The following is a 17,480-nucleotide window of genomic DNA, read 5'->3' on the forward strand; positions in this document are numbered from 1 at the left end:
AGGCCTTGTAACACTAACTAAACCTTGCTGCACAGACTTGCTGCGCTGGTATTGCGAACGGCTAAAAGCAACGGGAAACAACAACGGTAATTTTTACCGAGGGCATGCACCTTTACTGTATGGTTAAACGATGATGACCTCCTCTTGGGTAAACTATTCCGGAGTTAAAATAGTCCCCCATTCGGATCTCTGGGCGGGGACTACTCGAGAGGACGTTGTTATCAGGAGAAAGACAACTGGCGTTCTACGGGTCGGAGCGTGGAATGTCAGATCCCTTAATCGTGCAGGTAGGTTAGAAAATTTAAAAAGGGAAGTGGATAGGTTAAAGTTAGATATAGTGGGAATTAGTGAAGTTCGGTGGCAGGAGGAACAAGACTTCTGGTCAGGTGAATACAGGATTACAAATCAAAATCAAATAGGGGTAATGCAGGAGTAGGTTTAATAATGAATAGGAAAATAGGAAAGCGGGTAAGCTACTACAAACAGCCCAGTGAACGCATTATTCTGGCCAAGATAGATACGAAGCCCACACCTACCACAACAGTACAAGTTTATATGCCAACTAGCTCCGCAGATGACGAAGAGATTGCTGAAATGTATGATGAGATAAAAGAAATTATTCAGATAGTGAAAGGAGACGAAAATTTAATAGTCATGGTTGACTGAAACTCGACAGTAGGAAAAGGAAGAGAAGGAAACGTAGTAGGTGAATATGGAATGGGGGTAACAAATGAAAGAGGAAGCTGCCTGGTAGAATTTTGCACAGAGCGTAACTTAATCATAGCTAACACTTGGTTCAAGATACATGAAAGTAGGTTGTATACATATAGAGGCCTGGAGATACTGGAAGGTTTCAAATAGATTATATAATGGTAAGACCGAATTTTAGGAACTAGGTTTTAAATTTTAAGACATATCCAGGTGCAGATGTGGACTCTGACCATAATCTATTGGTTATAAACTGTAGATTAAAACTGAAGAAACATCAAAAAGGTGGGAATTTAAAGAGGTGGGACCTGGTTAAACTGACAGAACCAGAGGTTGTAGAGAGTTTCAGGGAGAGCATTAGGGAACGATTGACAGGAATGGGGGAAAGAGAAACAGTAGAAGAAGAATAGGTAGCTTTGAGGGGTGAAATAGTGAAGGTAGCAGAGGATCAAGTAGGTAAAAAGACGAGGACTAGTAGGAATGCTTGGGTAACAGAAGATATATTGAATTTAATTGATGAAAGGAGAGAAAATAAAAATGCTGTAAATGAAGCAAACAAAAAGGAATACAAACGTCACAAAAATGAGATCGACCGGAAGTGCAAAATGGCTAAGCAGGGATGGCTAGAGGGCAAATGTAAGAATGTAGAGGCATATCTCACTAGGGTTAAGACAGGTACTGCCTACAGGAAAATTAAAGAGACCTTTGGAGAAAAGAGAACCACTTGTATGAATGTCAAGAGCTCAGATGGAAACCCAGTTCTAAGCAAAGAAGGGAAAGCAGAAAGGTGGAAGCAGTGTATAGAGGGTCTATACAAGGGCAATGTACTTGAGGACAATATTATGGAAATGGAAGAGGAGGTAGATGAAGATGAAATAGGAGATCTGATACTGCATGAAGAGTTTGTCAGAGCACTGAGTGGCCTAAGTCGAGACAAGGCCCCGTGAATAGACAGCATACCATTAGAACTACTGACAGCCTTGGGAGAGCCAGCTCTGACAAAACCCTACCATCTGGTAAGCAAGATGTATGAGACAGGAGAAATATCCTCAGACTTCAAGAAGAATATGATAATTCCAATCCCAAAGAAAGCAGGTGTTGACAGATTTGAAAATTACCGAACTATCAGTTTAATAAGTCGCAGCTGCAAAATTCTAACGCCAATTCTTTACATACGAGTGGAAAAACTGGTAGAAGCTGACCTCGGGGGAGAGTAATTTGGATTCCGTAGAAATGTTCGAACACGTGAGGCAATTCTGTCCCTACGACTTATCTTAGATTAAGGAAAGGCAAACCTACGTTTCTGTCATTGGTAGACTTAGAGAAAGCTTTTGACGATGTTGACTGGAATACTCTCTTTCAAATTCTGAAGGTGGTATTGGTAAAATACAGGGAGCGAAAGGCTATTTACAATTTTTACAGAAACCAGACGGCCGTTATAAGAGTCGAGGGGCATAAAAGGGAAGCAGTGGTTGGGAAGGGAGTGAGATAGGGTTGTAGCCTATCCCCGATGTTATTCAATCTGTATATTGAGAAAGCAGTGACGGAAACAAAAGAAAAATTTGGAGTAGGAATTAAAATCCATGGAGAAGAAATAAAAACTTTGAGGTTTGCCGATGAAATTTAATTCTGTCAGAGACTGAAAATGACCTGGAAGAGCACTTGAACGGATTGGACCGTGTCTTGAGAGGAGGATATAAGATGATCACCAACAAAAGCAAAACGAGGATAATGGAATTTAGTCGATTAAGTCGGGTGATACTGAGGGAATTAGATTAGGAAATGAGACACTTAAAGTAGTAAAAGAGTTTTGCCATTTGTGGAGCAAAATAACTGATGATGGTGGAAGTAGAGAGGATGTAAAATGTAGACTGTCAGTGGCAAGGAAAGCGTTTCTGAAGAAGAGAAATATGTTAAGACGGAGTATAGATTTAAGTGTCAGGAAGTCGTTTCTGAAAGAATTTGGATGGAGTGTAGCCACGCATGGAAGTGAAACATGGACGATAAATAGTTTGGACAAGAAGAGAATAGAAGCTTTCGAAATGTGGTGCTACAGAAGAATGTTGAAGATTAGATGGGTCGATCGCATGACTAATGAGAAGGTATTGAATAGAATTGGGGTGAGGAGAAATTTGTGGCTCAACCTGGCTAGAAGAAGGGATCGGTTATTGGGATATGTTCTGAAGCATCAAGCGATCACCAATTTAGTATTGGAGGGCAGCGTGGAGGTTAAACATCGCAGAGGGAGACCAAGAGATGAATACACTAAGCAGATTCAGAAGGATGTAGGTTGCAGTAGGCACTGGGAGATGAAGAGGCTTGCACAGGATAGAGTAGCATGGAGAGCTGCATCAAACCAGTCTCTGGACTGAAGACCACAACAACAACAACATAAAATTTTGTTAAGTGATATGGCCATTGAGAGGGCTAATTATGATAACGAGTCTTTCGAAAATTTCGATCTGATGCAACATGCAGTTACAGGTGATGGTTATCACACATATTATATAAATAGATACAACCAAGTGTAGTGTGACGATAAAACATGTTTATTTACGTAACTGTACGACACCCAAGTTGTAAACTAAGTACGTGAGGACTTTGTATCAACATACATGGCTGTGTATGAGAGAACTGACCCGTGACTGCTGACACAGTGACTAGTTGCGAAGACAACAGTACACGAGCTAAGCTTTGAAATTATTCCTACCATTTCATAGCCGGTTTTCCTGTTCCTAACCTCAAAACATGGCTTGGTGGTGGAGGGAGGGGGATTATTCCCAGTTTTGTTAATATAATGGAAATAATTTCTTTTTCGAGAGAATAAATAAAAGGTACTCTCCAGTACATTAAAGTCAATGGAAAATATCATGAGAAATATGATTTTACCTTTAATTTTGTACCAACCTCGTTACCTTATCCTCGTAATTCTCCAATCATGAAATGAAATTATGTGTGATGGACATTTGTGATCTTAATTATGTTATTCTTTTGTCTTTATCCGACATCCGGCATTGTGAAGTAATCGTTGACGACGTTGAACTGATAATACTTCCGTTTCTTTTCAGGTGTACGGCATTGCTATGATAATCGAATACCTCTATGGTAAGTCTAATTTGTATTCCAAAGCGCATCAGTTTACAGCAAAGAATATTCAAGACGATGGTAGTTTTTGTATACTTTCATTAATTACAAAATTAATTTGTAGGAAAACAATGTCTTTTAATTTAACAGTTCTCGGGACGTGCTCATACAGCCAACTGAACGCTGTAAATGTTATATTACAGATTACAGTTTTCTTTGACAATTCAAAGTAGACATTAGTGTAAGTCGTACTCTGGTACGAAGTTAGATTGCTTTACAAAGGACTAAAAGCGACATGAAACAAGTTTTACAATCACAGTATACTGAAGCGAGTAAACAAGACGAAAATGTAACAAAAGATACACAGAGGTAGTATGTTAAAAAAATCCTTCTGGTGACAAAATAAGAAATGATAAAATGCCGTTGGTACGCATTTGGGATATTCTCAATTTAATCCATGTGGATGACTATACATCTAAACTAACAGTAAAATGTTCTTTTGTATGTCCTGCAATAATTGTACCAAAAACTACGAATAGAGAACTGAATATTTGTGTAGGTGTGTAAGTATCATCTAGACAGAACAGGAGTATAGCTTACAAGAACCAGGTTTGGGCACTACAGCCATACGATTAGTTACACCAGTATTCAGACAAATGCATATAGGAGGTACATAATAACGTACATTTAGAGCTTGAGCGTTCCGTATTATGTTGAGTACCACGTGGGAAGATGGTCAGTTAGTTGAGCTTTGGATTTCCCCTGGCAGTCTGATTGCTAAGAGCATTAGATTACCAGCCAAGGGAGCTATATCGGTGTGTTGGCACTGTTGACGAACACGTACTGCAGTTTATACTTTGCTATATCGTTGGATGCTAACCCTATGTGAAGGCTGCTTGGGAGATGATGTCCAGGGAGCCGGAGATTGCTTGCAAATAAGTTAATATGTGTGTGTGTGTTTGTGTGTGTGTGCGTGTGTGTGTGTGTGTGTGTGTGTGTGTGCGTGCGTGCGTGCGTGTGTGTGTGTGTGTGTGTGTGTATCTTCTTCCTCTCCGCAAAGATGTAGAGGGGTGGCGCTTAGGTTAAGCCGATAATGGTATTTCTTGAACTTACAATGATTAAATTTCAGCCGTGCTATAATTGTCGTGAAGCTACTTGATGTGTGCTCTTGTATTCACCTAAAGTAGTAATTTTACAATATACTATAGCCTCTTTGTCATAATTATTGATTTACTAACATTCTTAAGATTACGTCTTTCTTCAGAACAACGCATGTTTGGCTCTAGACAAACAATTACGTAATAGTTCGCACGTTCTATTATCAAAAATTTTCTTTATTATTGTTATTATTATTGTATACAAATACTTTTCTTTTTCAGTTATGCCATCGACATACTCGGAGCTGAAATACAAGTGGAACTTTGGTAAGTAGGAGACGATATGCCCTTCACATTCTGTGGAAAAACTGATGAATTTTCTTTTGTGGAAAACATACATGGTGCCATGTAATGTTTCTGCATCCTGATAAAATCTGAATCTTCATCTTAAACTATCAGGAGTATATAGGTCATCATCAGATGTAATAATACTGTAAAGCAAATAGATTTTAGACGGTTGCTGTTTTTAATAAACTATATATATATATATATATATATATATATATATATATATATATATATATATATATACGTTGTAGTTCGAAGATTGCGTTGATGAAGCTCTCTACGCTAGTCTATTCTGTGCAAGCTTCTTTATCTCTGCGTAACTCCTGCAGCCTCTGTTCATTTGAATAAGCGCCTTGCCGTCCCTCTACAGCTTCCCCCCCCCCTCCCCCCTCCACCCTCCACCCTCCACCATCCCCCTCTCTCTCTCTCTCTCTCTCTCTCTCTCTCTCTCTCTCACACACACACACACACACACTAGCCCCCTATTACTACACTGACGATTTCTTGATGCCTCAGGATGTGTCCTACCAACTATTAATGGATCCATTCTTCAGATCCATTCCCCCAGTTAGATTCAATACCTGCTCGTTATTTACGTGGTCTATCCACCTAATCTTCAACATTCTTCTGTAGCACCACATTTCAAAAACTATTTTCTTCTTGCCTGAGCTGTTTATTGTCAACGTTTCACATCCGTACAAGACTATGCTACAGACAAATACGTTCAGAAATACTTCCTAACGCAAAATTTCTACTAATTTTCAATGTCTGTTTATCAGGCAGGCATGCATGTCTCAAGGAACAGACATTGTAAAATAAGTTCGTAAGCACAGACAGCCAAAACGACGAGAATAACATTGGACGTGGTCTCACTGTCTATTGTGGGAATCCAGGTAATATTGTGAGCGTTAGGGGATGTAGAAGGTGTGATGTATGGAGGTTTGGATCGGTCCGGAAAGCGTGCATGGATAGCCGAAATGGTTAAGGCGGCCGCTCGTGATAAGCTGGATATCCGGGTTCGAGTACCGGTCCGACAGAAATTTTCATGTCAATAATAGGTAGTATATCTACGCAGCTGATATCAAAGAACTGGCAATCAGTGAACAAATTTCGTGAAACTTAAAATTCTGTTCGGTGTTAACAAATTTCACTTTTTCAGAAACGCTTGCTATTGCCAGTCTGCATTTTATATTCTCTCTGCTTCGCCCATGGACAGTTATTTTCCTGTTGCAATTATATAATTCATATATTACTTTTAGTGTTCCCTCAGAGTCAATTGATTTAATTCGACTATATTCCATTACCGCTATTTTTCATCTGTTGATGTTCATCTTACGACCTCTTTCCAAACCGTTACTCATTCCGTTCAACTGATCTTTCAAGTTCCTTGGGGTCTCTGTCATAAAAACTACGTGGTAGCAAACCTCTCTGAGCTTTAATACCATTCTGATTTAATTTCTCTACTGCTTACGCTATCTACAATTTTAATCACATCGGGTGTATGCTATATACTTCCGAACTTGTAACTACAATCTGACTTCTGCAGAACTTGTAGATAACATCTCACTTCCTGTAGAAATTTACCCTGGTACCTTCAGAATCTGGAAGGGTATATTTCAGTCAACGTTGACAAAAGGTTTCTCTAAATCTACTAACGCTCTAAATGTAGAGTTTGCCTTTTTTAAAACTGACTTCTGTGATAAATACATTAGACAGTATTGCCTACCGTGTTCCTACATATACGCACATGGCAGTAATATCATGTACATAAGATATAAGAAGGTCAGAGCATTGGCGGAGCTGACATGTTTACTAAGGTGAGTCATGCGAAAAGATTTTCGACGTAGTTATGGTCGAACGACGGGAATTAACTGCCTCTGAACGCGGAATGATAGTTGGAGACGATGCATGGAACATGCCATTTCGAAAATCGCTAAGAAATTCAGTATTCCGAGATCCACAGTGTCAAGAGTGTGCCGAGAATACCAAATTTATGGCATTACTTCTCACCGCGGGCAACACAGTGGTCAATGGTCTTCAATTAACGACCAATAGCAGCGACGTTTGCGTAGAGTTGTCAGTGCTTACGGACAAACAACACTGTGTGAAATAACCGCAGAAATCGATGTGGGAGATACAACGAATGTATTCGTTAAGACAGTGCGGCAAAATCTGCGTAAATGGCAGCAGATGACAGACGCAAGTGGCTGTGCCAAAAACCCGACATCGTCTGCAGCGCCTGTCCTGGGCTCGTGATCTTATCGGTTGGACCCTAGACGGTTGGAAAACAATGAAACCGCGGCATGGTCAGATGAGTTCCGATTTCAAATTGTAAGAGCTGATGGTGCGGTTCGAGTGTGGCACAGACCCCACGAAGCTGTGGACCCAAATTGTAAACAAGGCACTGTGAAAGCTGATGACGGTTCCATAATGATGTGGGCTGTGTTTACATGGAACGGTCTGGGTTCTCTGGTCTAACTGAATCGATAATTGACTCGAGACAGTTACATTCGGCAACCTGAAGACCATTTGCAGCCATTCATGGACTTCATGTTCCAAAACATATCATGGAGTCACAATTGTTCACGAATGGTTTGAAGAACAATCTGATTTGGGCACTAACAGTGCCGACATAAACCCATCTGACATTTGTGGGACATAATGGAGAGGTCAGTTCGTGCACAAAATGCTACACAAACAACAGTTTCGCAATTATGAACGGCCACAAAGGCAGGATGGCTCAAAATTTGTACAGGGTACTTCCATCGACATGTCGAGTTCATGGACCCAAGCTTTGCAAGAATAAATTGTGACCGCCAGTGATCAGCATGTTCCCTTTGCTCTTCAACGTATACGCCGAGAATCCAATAAACGAATGTAAAGATACATAATACACTATGTGATCAAAAGTAACCGGACACCTGGCTGAAAATTATTTAAAAGTTTGTGGCGCCCTCCATCGGTAAAGCTGGAATTCAATAGGGTGTTGACCCACCCTTAGCCTTGATGACAGCTTCCACTCTCGAAGGCATACATCTAATCAGGTGCTGGAAAGTTTCTTGGTGAATGGCAGTCATTCTTCACGGAATGCTGCACTGAGGAGAGGTATCGATGTCGGTCGGTGAGGCCTGGCACGAAGTCGGCGCTCCAAGACATCCCAAAGATGTTCTATAGGATTCAGGTCAGGACTCTGTGGCGGCCAGTCCATTACAGGGATGTTATTGTTGCGTAACCACTCCACCACTGGCCGTGCATTATGAACAGTGCTCGATCGTGTTGAAAGATGCAGTCGCCATCCCCGAATTGCTCTTCAACAGTGGGAAGCAAGAAGCTGTTTGAAAAAAAAATGGTTCAAATGGCTCTGAGCACTATGGGACTCAACTTCTGTGGTCATAAGTCCCCTAGAACTTAGAACTACTTAAACCTAACTAACCTAAGGACAGCACACAACACCCAGCCATCACGAGGCAGAGAAAATCCCTGACCCCGCCGGGAATCGAACCCGGGAGAAGCTGTTTGAAACATTAATGTAGGCATATGTAGTGATAGTGCCACGCATAATAACAAGGTGTGCAAGCCTCCTCCGTCAAAAACACGAAGACACCATAACACCACCGCCTCCGAATTTTACTATTGGCTCTACACACGCTGGCGGATGACATTCACCGGGCATTCGCCATACCTACACCCTGCCATCGGATCGCCACATTGTGTATCGTGATTCGTCACTCCACACAACGTTTTTACACTGTTCAATCGTCCAATGTTTACGCTCCTTACACCAAACGAGGCGTCGTTTGGCATTTACTGGCGTGATGTGTGGCTGATAAGCAGCCGCTCGATCAGAAATAAATGCTTTCTCATCTCCTGCCTAACTTTCATACTACTTGCAGTGGATCCTGATGCAGTTTGGAATTCCTGTGTGATGGTCTGGATAGGTGTCGGCCTATTACACATTAGACCCCCTTCAACTGTCGGCAGTCTCTTGTCAGTCAACAGACGAGGTCGGCTTGTATGCTTCTCTGCTGTACGTGTCCCTACACGCTTCCACTTCACTATCACATCGGAAACAGTGGACGCAGGGATGTTTAGGAGCGTGGAATTCTCGCGTGCAGACGTATGACCCAACCACCTGACCACATTCGAAGTCCGTGAGTTCCGCGGAGCTTCGCATTTTGTCATTCACGATGTTTAATGACTACTGAGGTCGCCGGCAGGAGTACCTGGCAGTAGGTGGCAGCACAGTGCACCTACTATGAGAAACGTGTTTTGGGTGTCTCCGGATATTTTTGATCACATAGTATATGTTGCAGGAATAACTACATACGGGGAAAACATAAAAAATGCCTAGATCTTCAGATGATACAGCAGTGTTTGCCTAATCTGGAAATATTTTCCAAGAGACCGTAGAAGACATGAGCAATATGAAAATAGATAAGAAGCAAACCGAAGTCACCGTAAGTAGGGAAGTTCCAACAACAGCAAACTTGCGTCAGGATGGAGAGAATCTGAAGCAAGTCACAAGCTTTATGTACTTGGACAGTAGAATAGCAGAGAATGGCAGATTAAGAGGTTAAATGCCAAAATGCACAAACTAAAATAGCATTCAGCAAGAAGAAGCTACTGACACCGAAAAATATTAGACCAAACACCAGGGAACAGTGTGTAAACCTTTTATTTGGAATGTTACCCTATATGACCCGCGGACGCGGACGCTACGTGAGCGAGAACTGAAAAGGCTACAGGCTTTTAAGGGAGGGCGTTGTAGAATAGTTGTAAAGATGTCATGAAAGGAGAGAATGATCAATGAAAATATTCAGCAACGCAGGAGAGAAAAGACTGTTGTGGAGGGGGAATCGATGCTTTGGACACCTATACAGACATTGCCCTTCATTGCGAAATTAATAGAGGGGAAAAGAAATTAGGAAGAATGCACGAGGAAGTCTAAGAATTCAATACACCAGGAAGGTAAAACGAGATCCGAAACTGACTTAGAGACGATAGGGAAAAATGGAAAATAAAAATTGCTCCCACCAGCCTATGAATTGAGGACAGAAGAAGAAAAATTCTTTAAGTTCGTTCCCTTGTATAGTCGTATATTCCTCCACTTTTCAGCTTGTCCTTGTTACCATTGACTTGTCAGCTGAACTTTTAATACTCTTGCATATCCTATTTCATGCAAAGGTCCCTTTAATTTCCCTAAATGTGGCATCTATATATTCCATAGTCACGAGTAGTCACTTGTTCGATTCCCAGCTGCGTCGGAGATTTTCTCCGCTCAGGGACTGGGTGTTGCGTTGTCTTCATCATCATTTCATCCCGATCCGGCGCACAGGTCGCCCAATGTGGCATCGAATGTAATAAGACCTGCACCAAGGCGGCCGAACCTGCCCCGCAAGGGGCCTCCCGGCCAATGCGGCCAAACGCTCATTACCGTGTAGTAGTTTATATGTTATATTGCGATCAAGAAGATTAAAATTTATAATTGATATCGGTCAGTCAAATATTTGGCGTCACCCCTGCATGCCTGAATCTTCTGGATGACGAACCAACATTTCCTTATGTTTTCACAACAGAAGAAATGTTTCCATGTGGTGAACTGGCTCATTGTTGAAGACAGGGGATTTCGGTCGGAGCGAGGTTCAAACGACCGTCCGGCCACCCAGATTAAAACTTGCCTTTTCAAAGGACTTTGATTTCCTACTCTTTCGCAACCCGAGATTCTACTCTGTCTCTAGTATGTCGACACGATGCGAAACACTACTCTTCCTTGCTTTACGAAAGTTTATCACCTACGGATACATGATGTGGCATTGACGTCCCTATGATTCTCCATAGCAGTTTGTCAAGTGGATTATGACCCTTGTTGACCAAGCTGGCTACCACACCTGCCAAAGCAACAATATGGTAATACTCTCAAGTATGGTACTATCTACACTCATGCTCATAAATTAAGCATAATTGCAGAATGCGGTGCCACACAACGTGACACTACACGAAACTGGCGCTAATAGCATAGCCACATAGGGAACACACACGACACAGATATGTAAGTCCACGGTATTGGTGATACATGGAGAAAACCGTCTCGAAACACAAGTGCTACAAAACGCCACTGTTTCCTGCGCATGTACCCCGACATCAATTTGGGATATGATCACCATGCACACATACACAGGCCGCACAACGGGTTGGAATACTCTGGATCAGGTGGTCGAGCAGCTGCTGTGGTGAAGCCTCCCATTCTTGCACCATTGCCTGTCGGAGGTCCTGAAGTGTCGTAGGGGTTTGAAGACGTGCAGCGATACGTCGACTGAGAGCATTCCAGACGTGCGCGATGGGATTTAGGTCTGGAGAACAGGCAGGCCACTTCATTCGCCTGATATGTTCTGTTTCAAGATACTCCTCCACCATGGCAGCTCGGTGGGGCCTTGCGTTTTCATCCATCACCCAAGAAAAGGCGGACATACTGGTGCAAAATGTCGTCCCGATACATCTGACCTGTTACAGTTCATCTGTCAAAGACATGCAGGGGTGTACGATCACCAATCACAATCCCAACCCACACCATCGAACCACGACCTCCGTAAAGGTCCCTTTCAAGAACATTAAGGGGTTGGTATCTGGTTCCTGGTTCACGCCAGATGAAAACCCAGCGAGAATCACTGTTCAGACTATACCTGGACTCGTCTGTGAACATAACCCGGAACCACTGTTCCAAGAACCATGTACTGTGTTCTTGACACCAAGCTTTACGGGCTCTCCTGTGACCAGGGGTCAGTGGAATGCACCTTGCAGGTCTCTGGGCGAATAAACCATGTCTGTTCAGTCGTCTGTAGACTGTGTGTCTGGAGACAAGTGCTCCAGTGGCTGCGGTAAGGTCCCGAGCAAGGCTACCTTCAGTCTCCGTGGCCGTCTGCGAGCACTGATGGTGAGATATCGGTCTTCTTCTGCTGTTGTACGCTGTGGACGTCCCGTGCTGTAAGTTCGAGCGGGAGTCGAACTGTTGGCTCACACGCGTTCGTCTTACGTAGCACGAATACTAAAGCACTTCTTTTTCATTTTGTTCGTTATTGTTCGTTGCATTTGGTCGTGGCTGACGTCACATGGCACCTGTTGAAGTTTATCGTTGATCCCTTCACTCTTATTTTATTTGCAGAGAGCAACCAGCTCTGTGACCGAACACGCTGAGCTACCGTGCCGGCCGACGTGATCACCATGAACTCTAAATCTGTGATCCAAACGTCGTGGTCCTCCCCTTGTGAGATATTGAAGTAAGTACGTTTTTTGTAAACTTTTGTTAATGTTGGCGTTGAAATCTATTGTACAAAAATTCGAGAAATATCGTAGAATGTGAAAGCTGGGTGGCCGGAAACGGCATTTGCTGTGCAAATATTGCCAAGTAGGTGTCTCGGACCACGCTGCGTAGCAGTATGCCGTAAGGCAGGCCTGCGCTACGAGAATAAAGCTCTATTTCTAACTGAACCAACTTACTACCTAGATGTAGGTTCACACGAATGTTGTGTATGGAAATACGACAGACGCTAGTACCTGTGGCATCACAAAGAGCTTCGGAAAACTATTTACATTTGTGTATTCTCCTAGGTTTACGTGGGCTGTAACAGATAAATCAACTGGTCATTCATCAAAAATAAAGGCTCTTATACGCTGCAAAAAGCAACTACTGTATTAAATATCTGAATTTCAGATGGAAGATCTGTATATTTTCCTGTACGTGGCTGTATGCTTCTTTGTTGACATTGCATGGCAATTTTGTACATACGCAGATGAAATAAACAATTGACTAACAATGATTTCGTAGCCAGGCAAATCACATAAGTTTTGTCTTAAAAAAAAAAAACAACTTTATCCTTAATTTAATCAAACTGTTGACCATGGACTGAAAGGCACATTTGTAGTCGTCGTTAGAAATAATGATTAACAGATGTAATTACAGTGTGAATGATATGGTAGAGCATGCACAGGCGCTTCGACAACACATATCGTCCGGGGTAGTTGGGTATTCGTCATAGACAGCATCTTTGAGTGGTCCCCAAAAAAAGAAATCAAGAGGAGTCAAATGGGGGGGGGGGGGGGGGATGATGGGGGGCTGGCAGACCATTTGACTATAGAATTTCGTTCTATCAAACGTCCAGGAAAGCTCTCATTCAGTATTTGCGTTGCAACACGGGACGAGTGAGCTGCAGAAACATCGTATTGCAGCCACATACACTGTCGAATATCCAGAGGCACCTCTTCCAGAAGAACCGGCAGAAAGTGTGCATGCGAATGTCAATTTAGAAGGCCTGAGATTAAGTAAGATCCTAAAATGTAATTTCCTATGAGGTCGCACCATAGGTTTTCGCTCCACGACCGTTAACGTTGCACCTGACGGAGCCAGTATGGATTTTCCGCTGCCCAGCAGTGTGTGTTATGCAAATTTACATTGGCGTGGTTAGTAAACGTTGCTTCATCGATAAAGAGAAGAAAGAAGTTGGGTCGTCTCTCAGTTGCTGAAGTGCAAACCTACAAAATTCGGTACGACGTTCGAAATCACAGTCTTCGAGTGCCTGGTGTAGTGACAGATGATAGGGATGGAAATTCTGTCGATGCAGGATGCTAATGATACTCGCCCGGGTGATTTCAAATTCCTTGGCAATATTTTTCGAACCACTGTGCAGATTCATTAGCGTCGCAGCCACAACAGCTGCTTCGTGTTCTCTATCAGTTGCAGTCTCCTACCTTGTCCTCTTTTCGATGTTCAAGCAGCCTATGGCGTTAGCATCTTAAAAATTCGTACAATTTGCTGACGCTTCGGGCATGGCGATCCGGATAGATAGCACTATACCGCTGTCCTGTTTTTACGGCATTTCTTTTACATTCACCATTTAAAAGTGCTATATCCAACTTCTCCTCATTGGTGCACGCAACGAATGTTGAAGCAGAAGTCAGAGGCCTGCAGTGCAGACAAGTAAACAGACAAATTATTTGACATCCAGCCACAGCGTAGCACGAGAGCTCTGCTTGGCAGTGTTAGCACCGGTAATGTGGATTCCGGTCACCGTGCTGTCATATTCTAGGATATTTCTCAAATTTTTTAACGTCAAGTTTCAACGTCAACTTTGACAAACGCTACATCACTGTAATTATCTGCTAAAGAGCTATCGAACGCAATAAAACGTATATGGTTCCATTTTAAAAACTCGTTGATACCAGCGCTAGAAGCATTAACGAAACAAAAAACCCCTGTCCCTCGATGCTCTAACAGTTGCTGAAAAGCGCGTTTCGAAATGTGTTACCGTTCACGAAATAAAAGATGCGTTACGTCTAACGTGACTCACATATGTACTGGGCGATTCAGAAGTATGCACACAAATTAAAGGAGCTGGTAAAATAGTCAAAATACAACAACTCTGGAATAGAAATTTATGTCTGGGCAGCAATTCCGAGAAAGTGAAAGCTTTGCAGTGTCAGGAAGAAACAAGGGCAATCAAGGCACACGCGCCTTAAGCTCAACAAAGATAATGTACTGTTTACTCAGCAATATTGTACAATACAGAAGGTGTTGAAAATGGCGATCACCACATTCAGTACAGGCATAACATCTTCGTAAAAAATTCTGGTGCACTCTACCTAGTACAACAAGCATTGCACGCACAAATCTCATCTGACGTTGCAAGTATCCTGACGAGAAGAATTTTTTGATCGGGGTTTGCTGTCACATACACAATGCTTTTGATATTGACTCACAAAAAAAGTAAAAATAAACTCAAGAGATGTCAGATCAGGGGCAGACAGGTGATCCCTTTTCGATCTAGTGCCTGGGATGTGTAGTATTGTATGGCTACCTCACGCCATTCATCTGATGCCTCCTGATCTTCTTTTGGGGTCATTTCCTAATCTAATTCCCTCAGCATCACCCGACTTAATTCGACTACAATCCATTATCCTCGTTTGCTTTTGTTCATGTTCATCTTATATCCTCCTGTTAAGACACTGTCCATTCCGTTCAACTGCTCTTCCAAGTCCTTTGCTGTCTGTGTCAGAATTACAATGTCATCGGCGAACCTCAAAGTTTTTATTTCTTCTCCATCCATTTTAATACCTACTCAGAATTTTTCTTTTGTTTCCTTTACTGCTTGCTCAATATACAGTTTGAATAACATCGGGGAGAGGCTACAATCCTGTCTCACTCCCTTCCCAACCACTGCTTCCCTTTCATGCCCCTCGACTCTTATAACTGCCATCTGGTTTCTGTACAAATTGTAAATAGCCTTTCGCTCCCCGTATTTTGCCCCTGTCACCTTTAGAATGAAAAAGAGAGTATTCCAGTCAACATTGTCAAAAGCTTTCTCTAAGTCTACAAATGCTAGAAACGTAGGTTTGCCTTTCCTTAATCTTTCTGCTAAGATAAGTCGTAAGGTCAGTATTGCCTCACTTGTTCCAATATTTCAAAGGAATCCAAACTGATCTTCCCCGAGGTCGGCTTCTACCAGTTTTTCCATTCGTCTATAAAGAATTCATGTTAGTAATTTTGAAGTCTGAGGGCTTTTCGCCTGTCTCATACATCTTGCTCACCAGATGGTAGAGTTTTATCAGGACTGGTTCGCCCAAGGCCGTCAGTAGTTCTAATTGAATGTTGTCTACTCCCGGGGCCTTGTTTCGACTCAGGTCTTTCAGTGCTCTGTCAAACTCTTCATGCAGTGTCGTGTCTCCCATTTCATCTTCATCTACATCCTCTTCCATTTCCATAATATTGCTCTCAAGTACATCGCCCTTATATAGACCTTCTCTATGCTCCTTCCACCTTTCTGCTTTCCCTTCTTTGCTTAGAACTAGGTTTCCATCTGAGCTCTTGATATTCATGCAAGTGGTTCTCTTTTCTCCACAGGTCTCTTTAATTTTCCTGAAGGCAGTATCTATCTTACCCCTAGTGACATCCTTACATTTGTCCTCTAGCCATCCCTCCTTAGCCATTTTGCACTTCCTGTCGATCTCATTTTTGAGACGTTTGTATTCCTTTCTGCCTGCTTCATTTACTGCATTTTTATATTTTCCCCTTTCATCAACTAAATTCAATATATCTTCTATTACCCAAGATTTTTACTAGCCCTCGTCTTTTAACCTACTTGATCCACTGCTGCCTTCACTACTTCATCCCTCAGAGCTACCCATTCTTCTTCTACTGTATTTCTTTCCCCCATTCCTGTCAATTGTTCTCTTATGCTCTCCCTAAACTCTGTACAACCCCTGATTTAATCAGTTTATCCAGGTCCCATCTCCGTAAACTCTCACTTTTTTGCAGTTTCTTCAGTTTTAATCTACAGTTCATAACCAATAGGTTGTGGTCAGAGTCCACATCTGCCCCTGGAAATGTCTTACAATTTAAAACCTGGTTCCTAAATCTCTGTCTTACTATTATATAATCTATCTGAAACCTGTCAGTATCTCCAGGCTTCTTCCATGTATACAACCTTCTTTTATGATTCTTGTACCAAGTGTTTGCTATGATTAATTCCCACCTTTTTGAAGTTTCTTCAGTTTTAATCTACAGTTCATAACCAATAGATTATGGTCAGAGTCCACATCTGCACCTGGATATGACTTACAATTTAAAACCTAGTTCCTAAAACTCTGTCTTACCATTATACAGTCTATCTGAAACCATCCAGTATCTCCAGGCCTCTATATGTATACAACCTACTTTCATGTATCTTGAACCAAGTGTTAGCTATGATTAAGTTACGCTCTGTGCAAAATTCTACCAGGCAGCTTCCTCTTTCATCTGTTACCCCCATTCAATATTCACCTACTACGTTTCCTTCTCTTCCTTTTCCTACTGTCGAGTTTCAGTCAACCATGACTATTAAATTTTCGTTTCCCTTCACCACCTGACTAATTTCCTTTATCTCATCATACATTTCATCAAATTCTTCATCATCTGCAGAGCTAGTTGGCATATAACTTGTACTACTGTAGTAGGCATGGGCTTCGTGTCTATCTTGGCCACAATAATGCGTTCACTATGCTGTTTGTAGTAGCTTATCCGCACTCCAATTTTTTTTTCATTATTAAACCTACTCCTGCATTACCCCTGTTTGATTGTGTATTTATAACCCTGTATTCACATGACCAAAAGTCTTGTTCCTCCTGCCACCGAACTTCACTAATTCCCACTATATCTAACTTCAACCTATCCATTTCCCTTTTTAAATTTTCTAACCTACCCGCCCGATTAAGGGA

General features: G+C 42.1%; 1 protein-coding gene across 1 annotated transcript in view; it reads left to right on the top strand.

The window, feature by feature from the left end:
* Positions 1–17,480, top strand: part of LOC126470548 (uncharacterized) — an 81,290-nt gene that overhangs the window by 34,567 nt on the left and 29,243 nt on the right. Inside the window, exons 4-5 of the mRNA XM_050098521.1 lie at positions 3,777–3,813; positions 5,172–5,216. Of these exons, the coding sequence (XP_049954478.1) occupies positions 3,777–3,813; positions 5,172–5,216 (82 nt within the window). The remainder of the gene's footprint in view (positions 1–3,776; positions 3,814–5,171; positions 5,217–17,480) is intronic.

This window comes from Schistocerca serialis, chromosome 1, assembly GCF_023864345.2.
Source record: "Schistocerca serialis cubense isolate TAMUIC-IGC-003099 chromosome 1, iqSchSeri2.2, whole genome shotgun sequence".
Lineage (NCBI taxonomy): Eukaryota > Metazoa > Arthropoda > Insecta > Orthoptera > Acrididae > Schistocerca > Schistocerca serialis.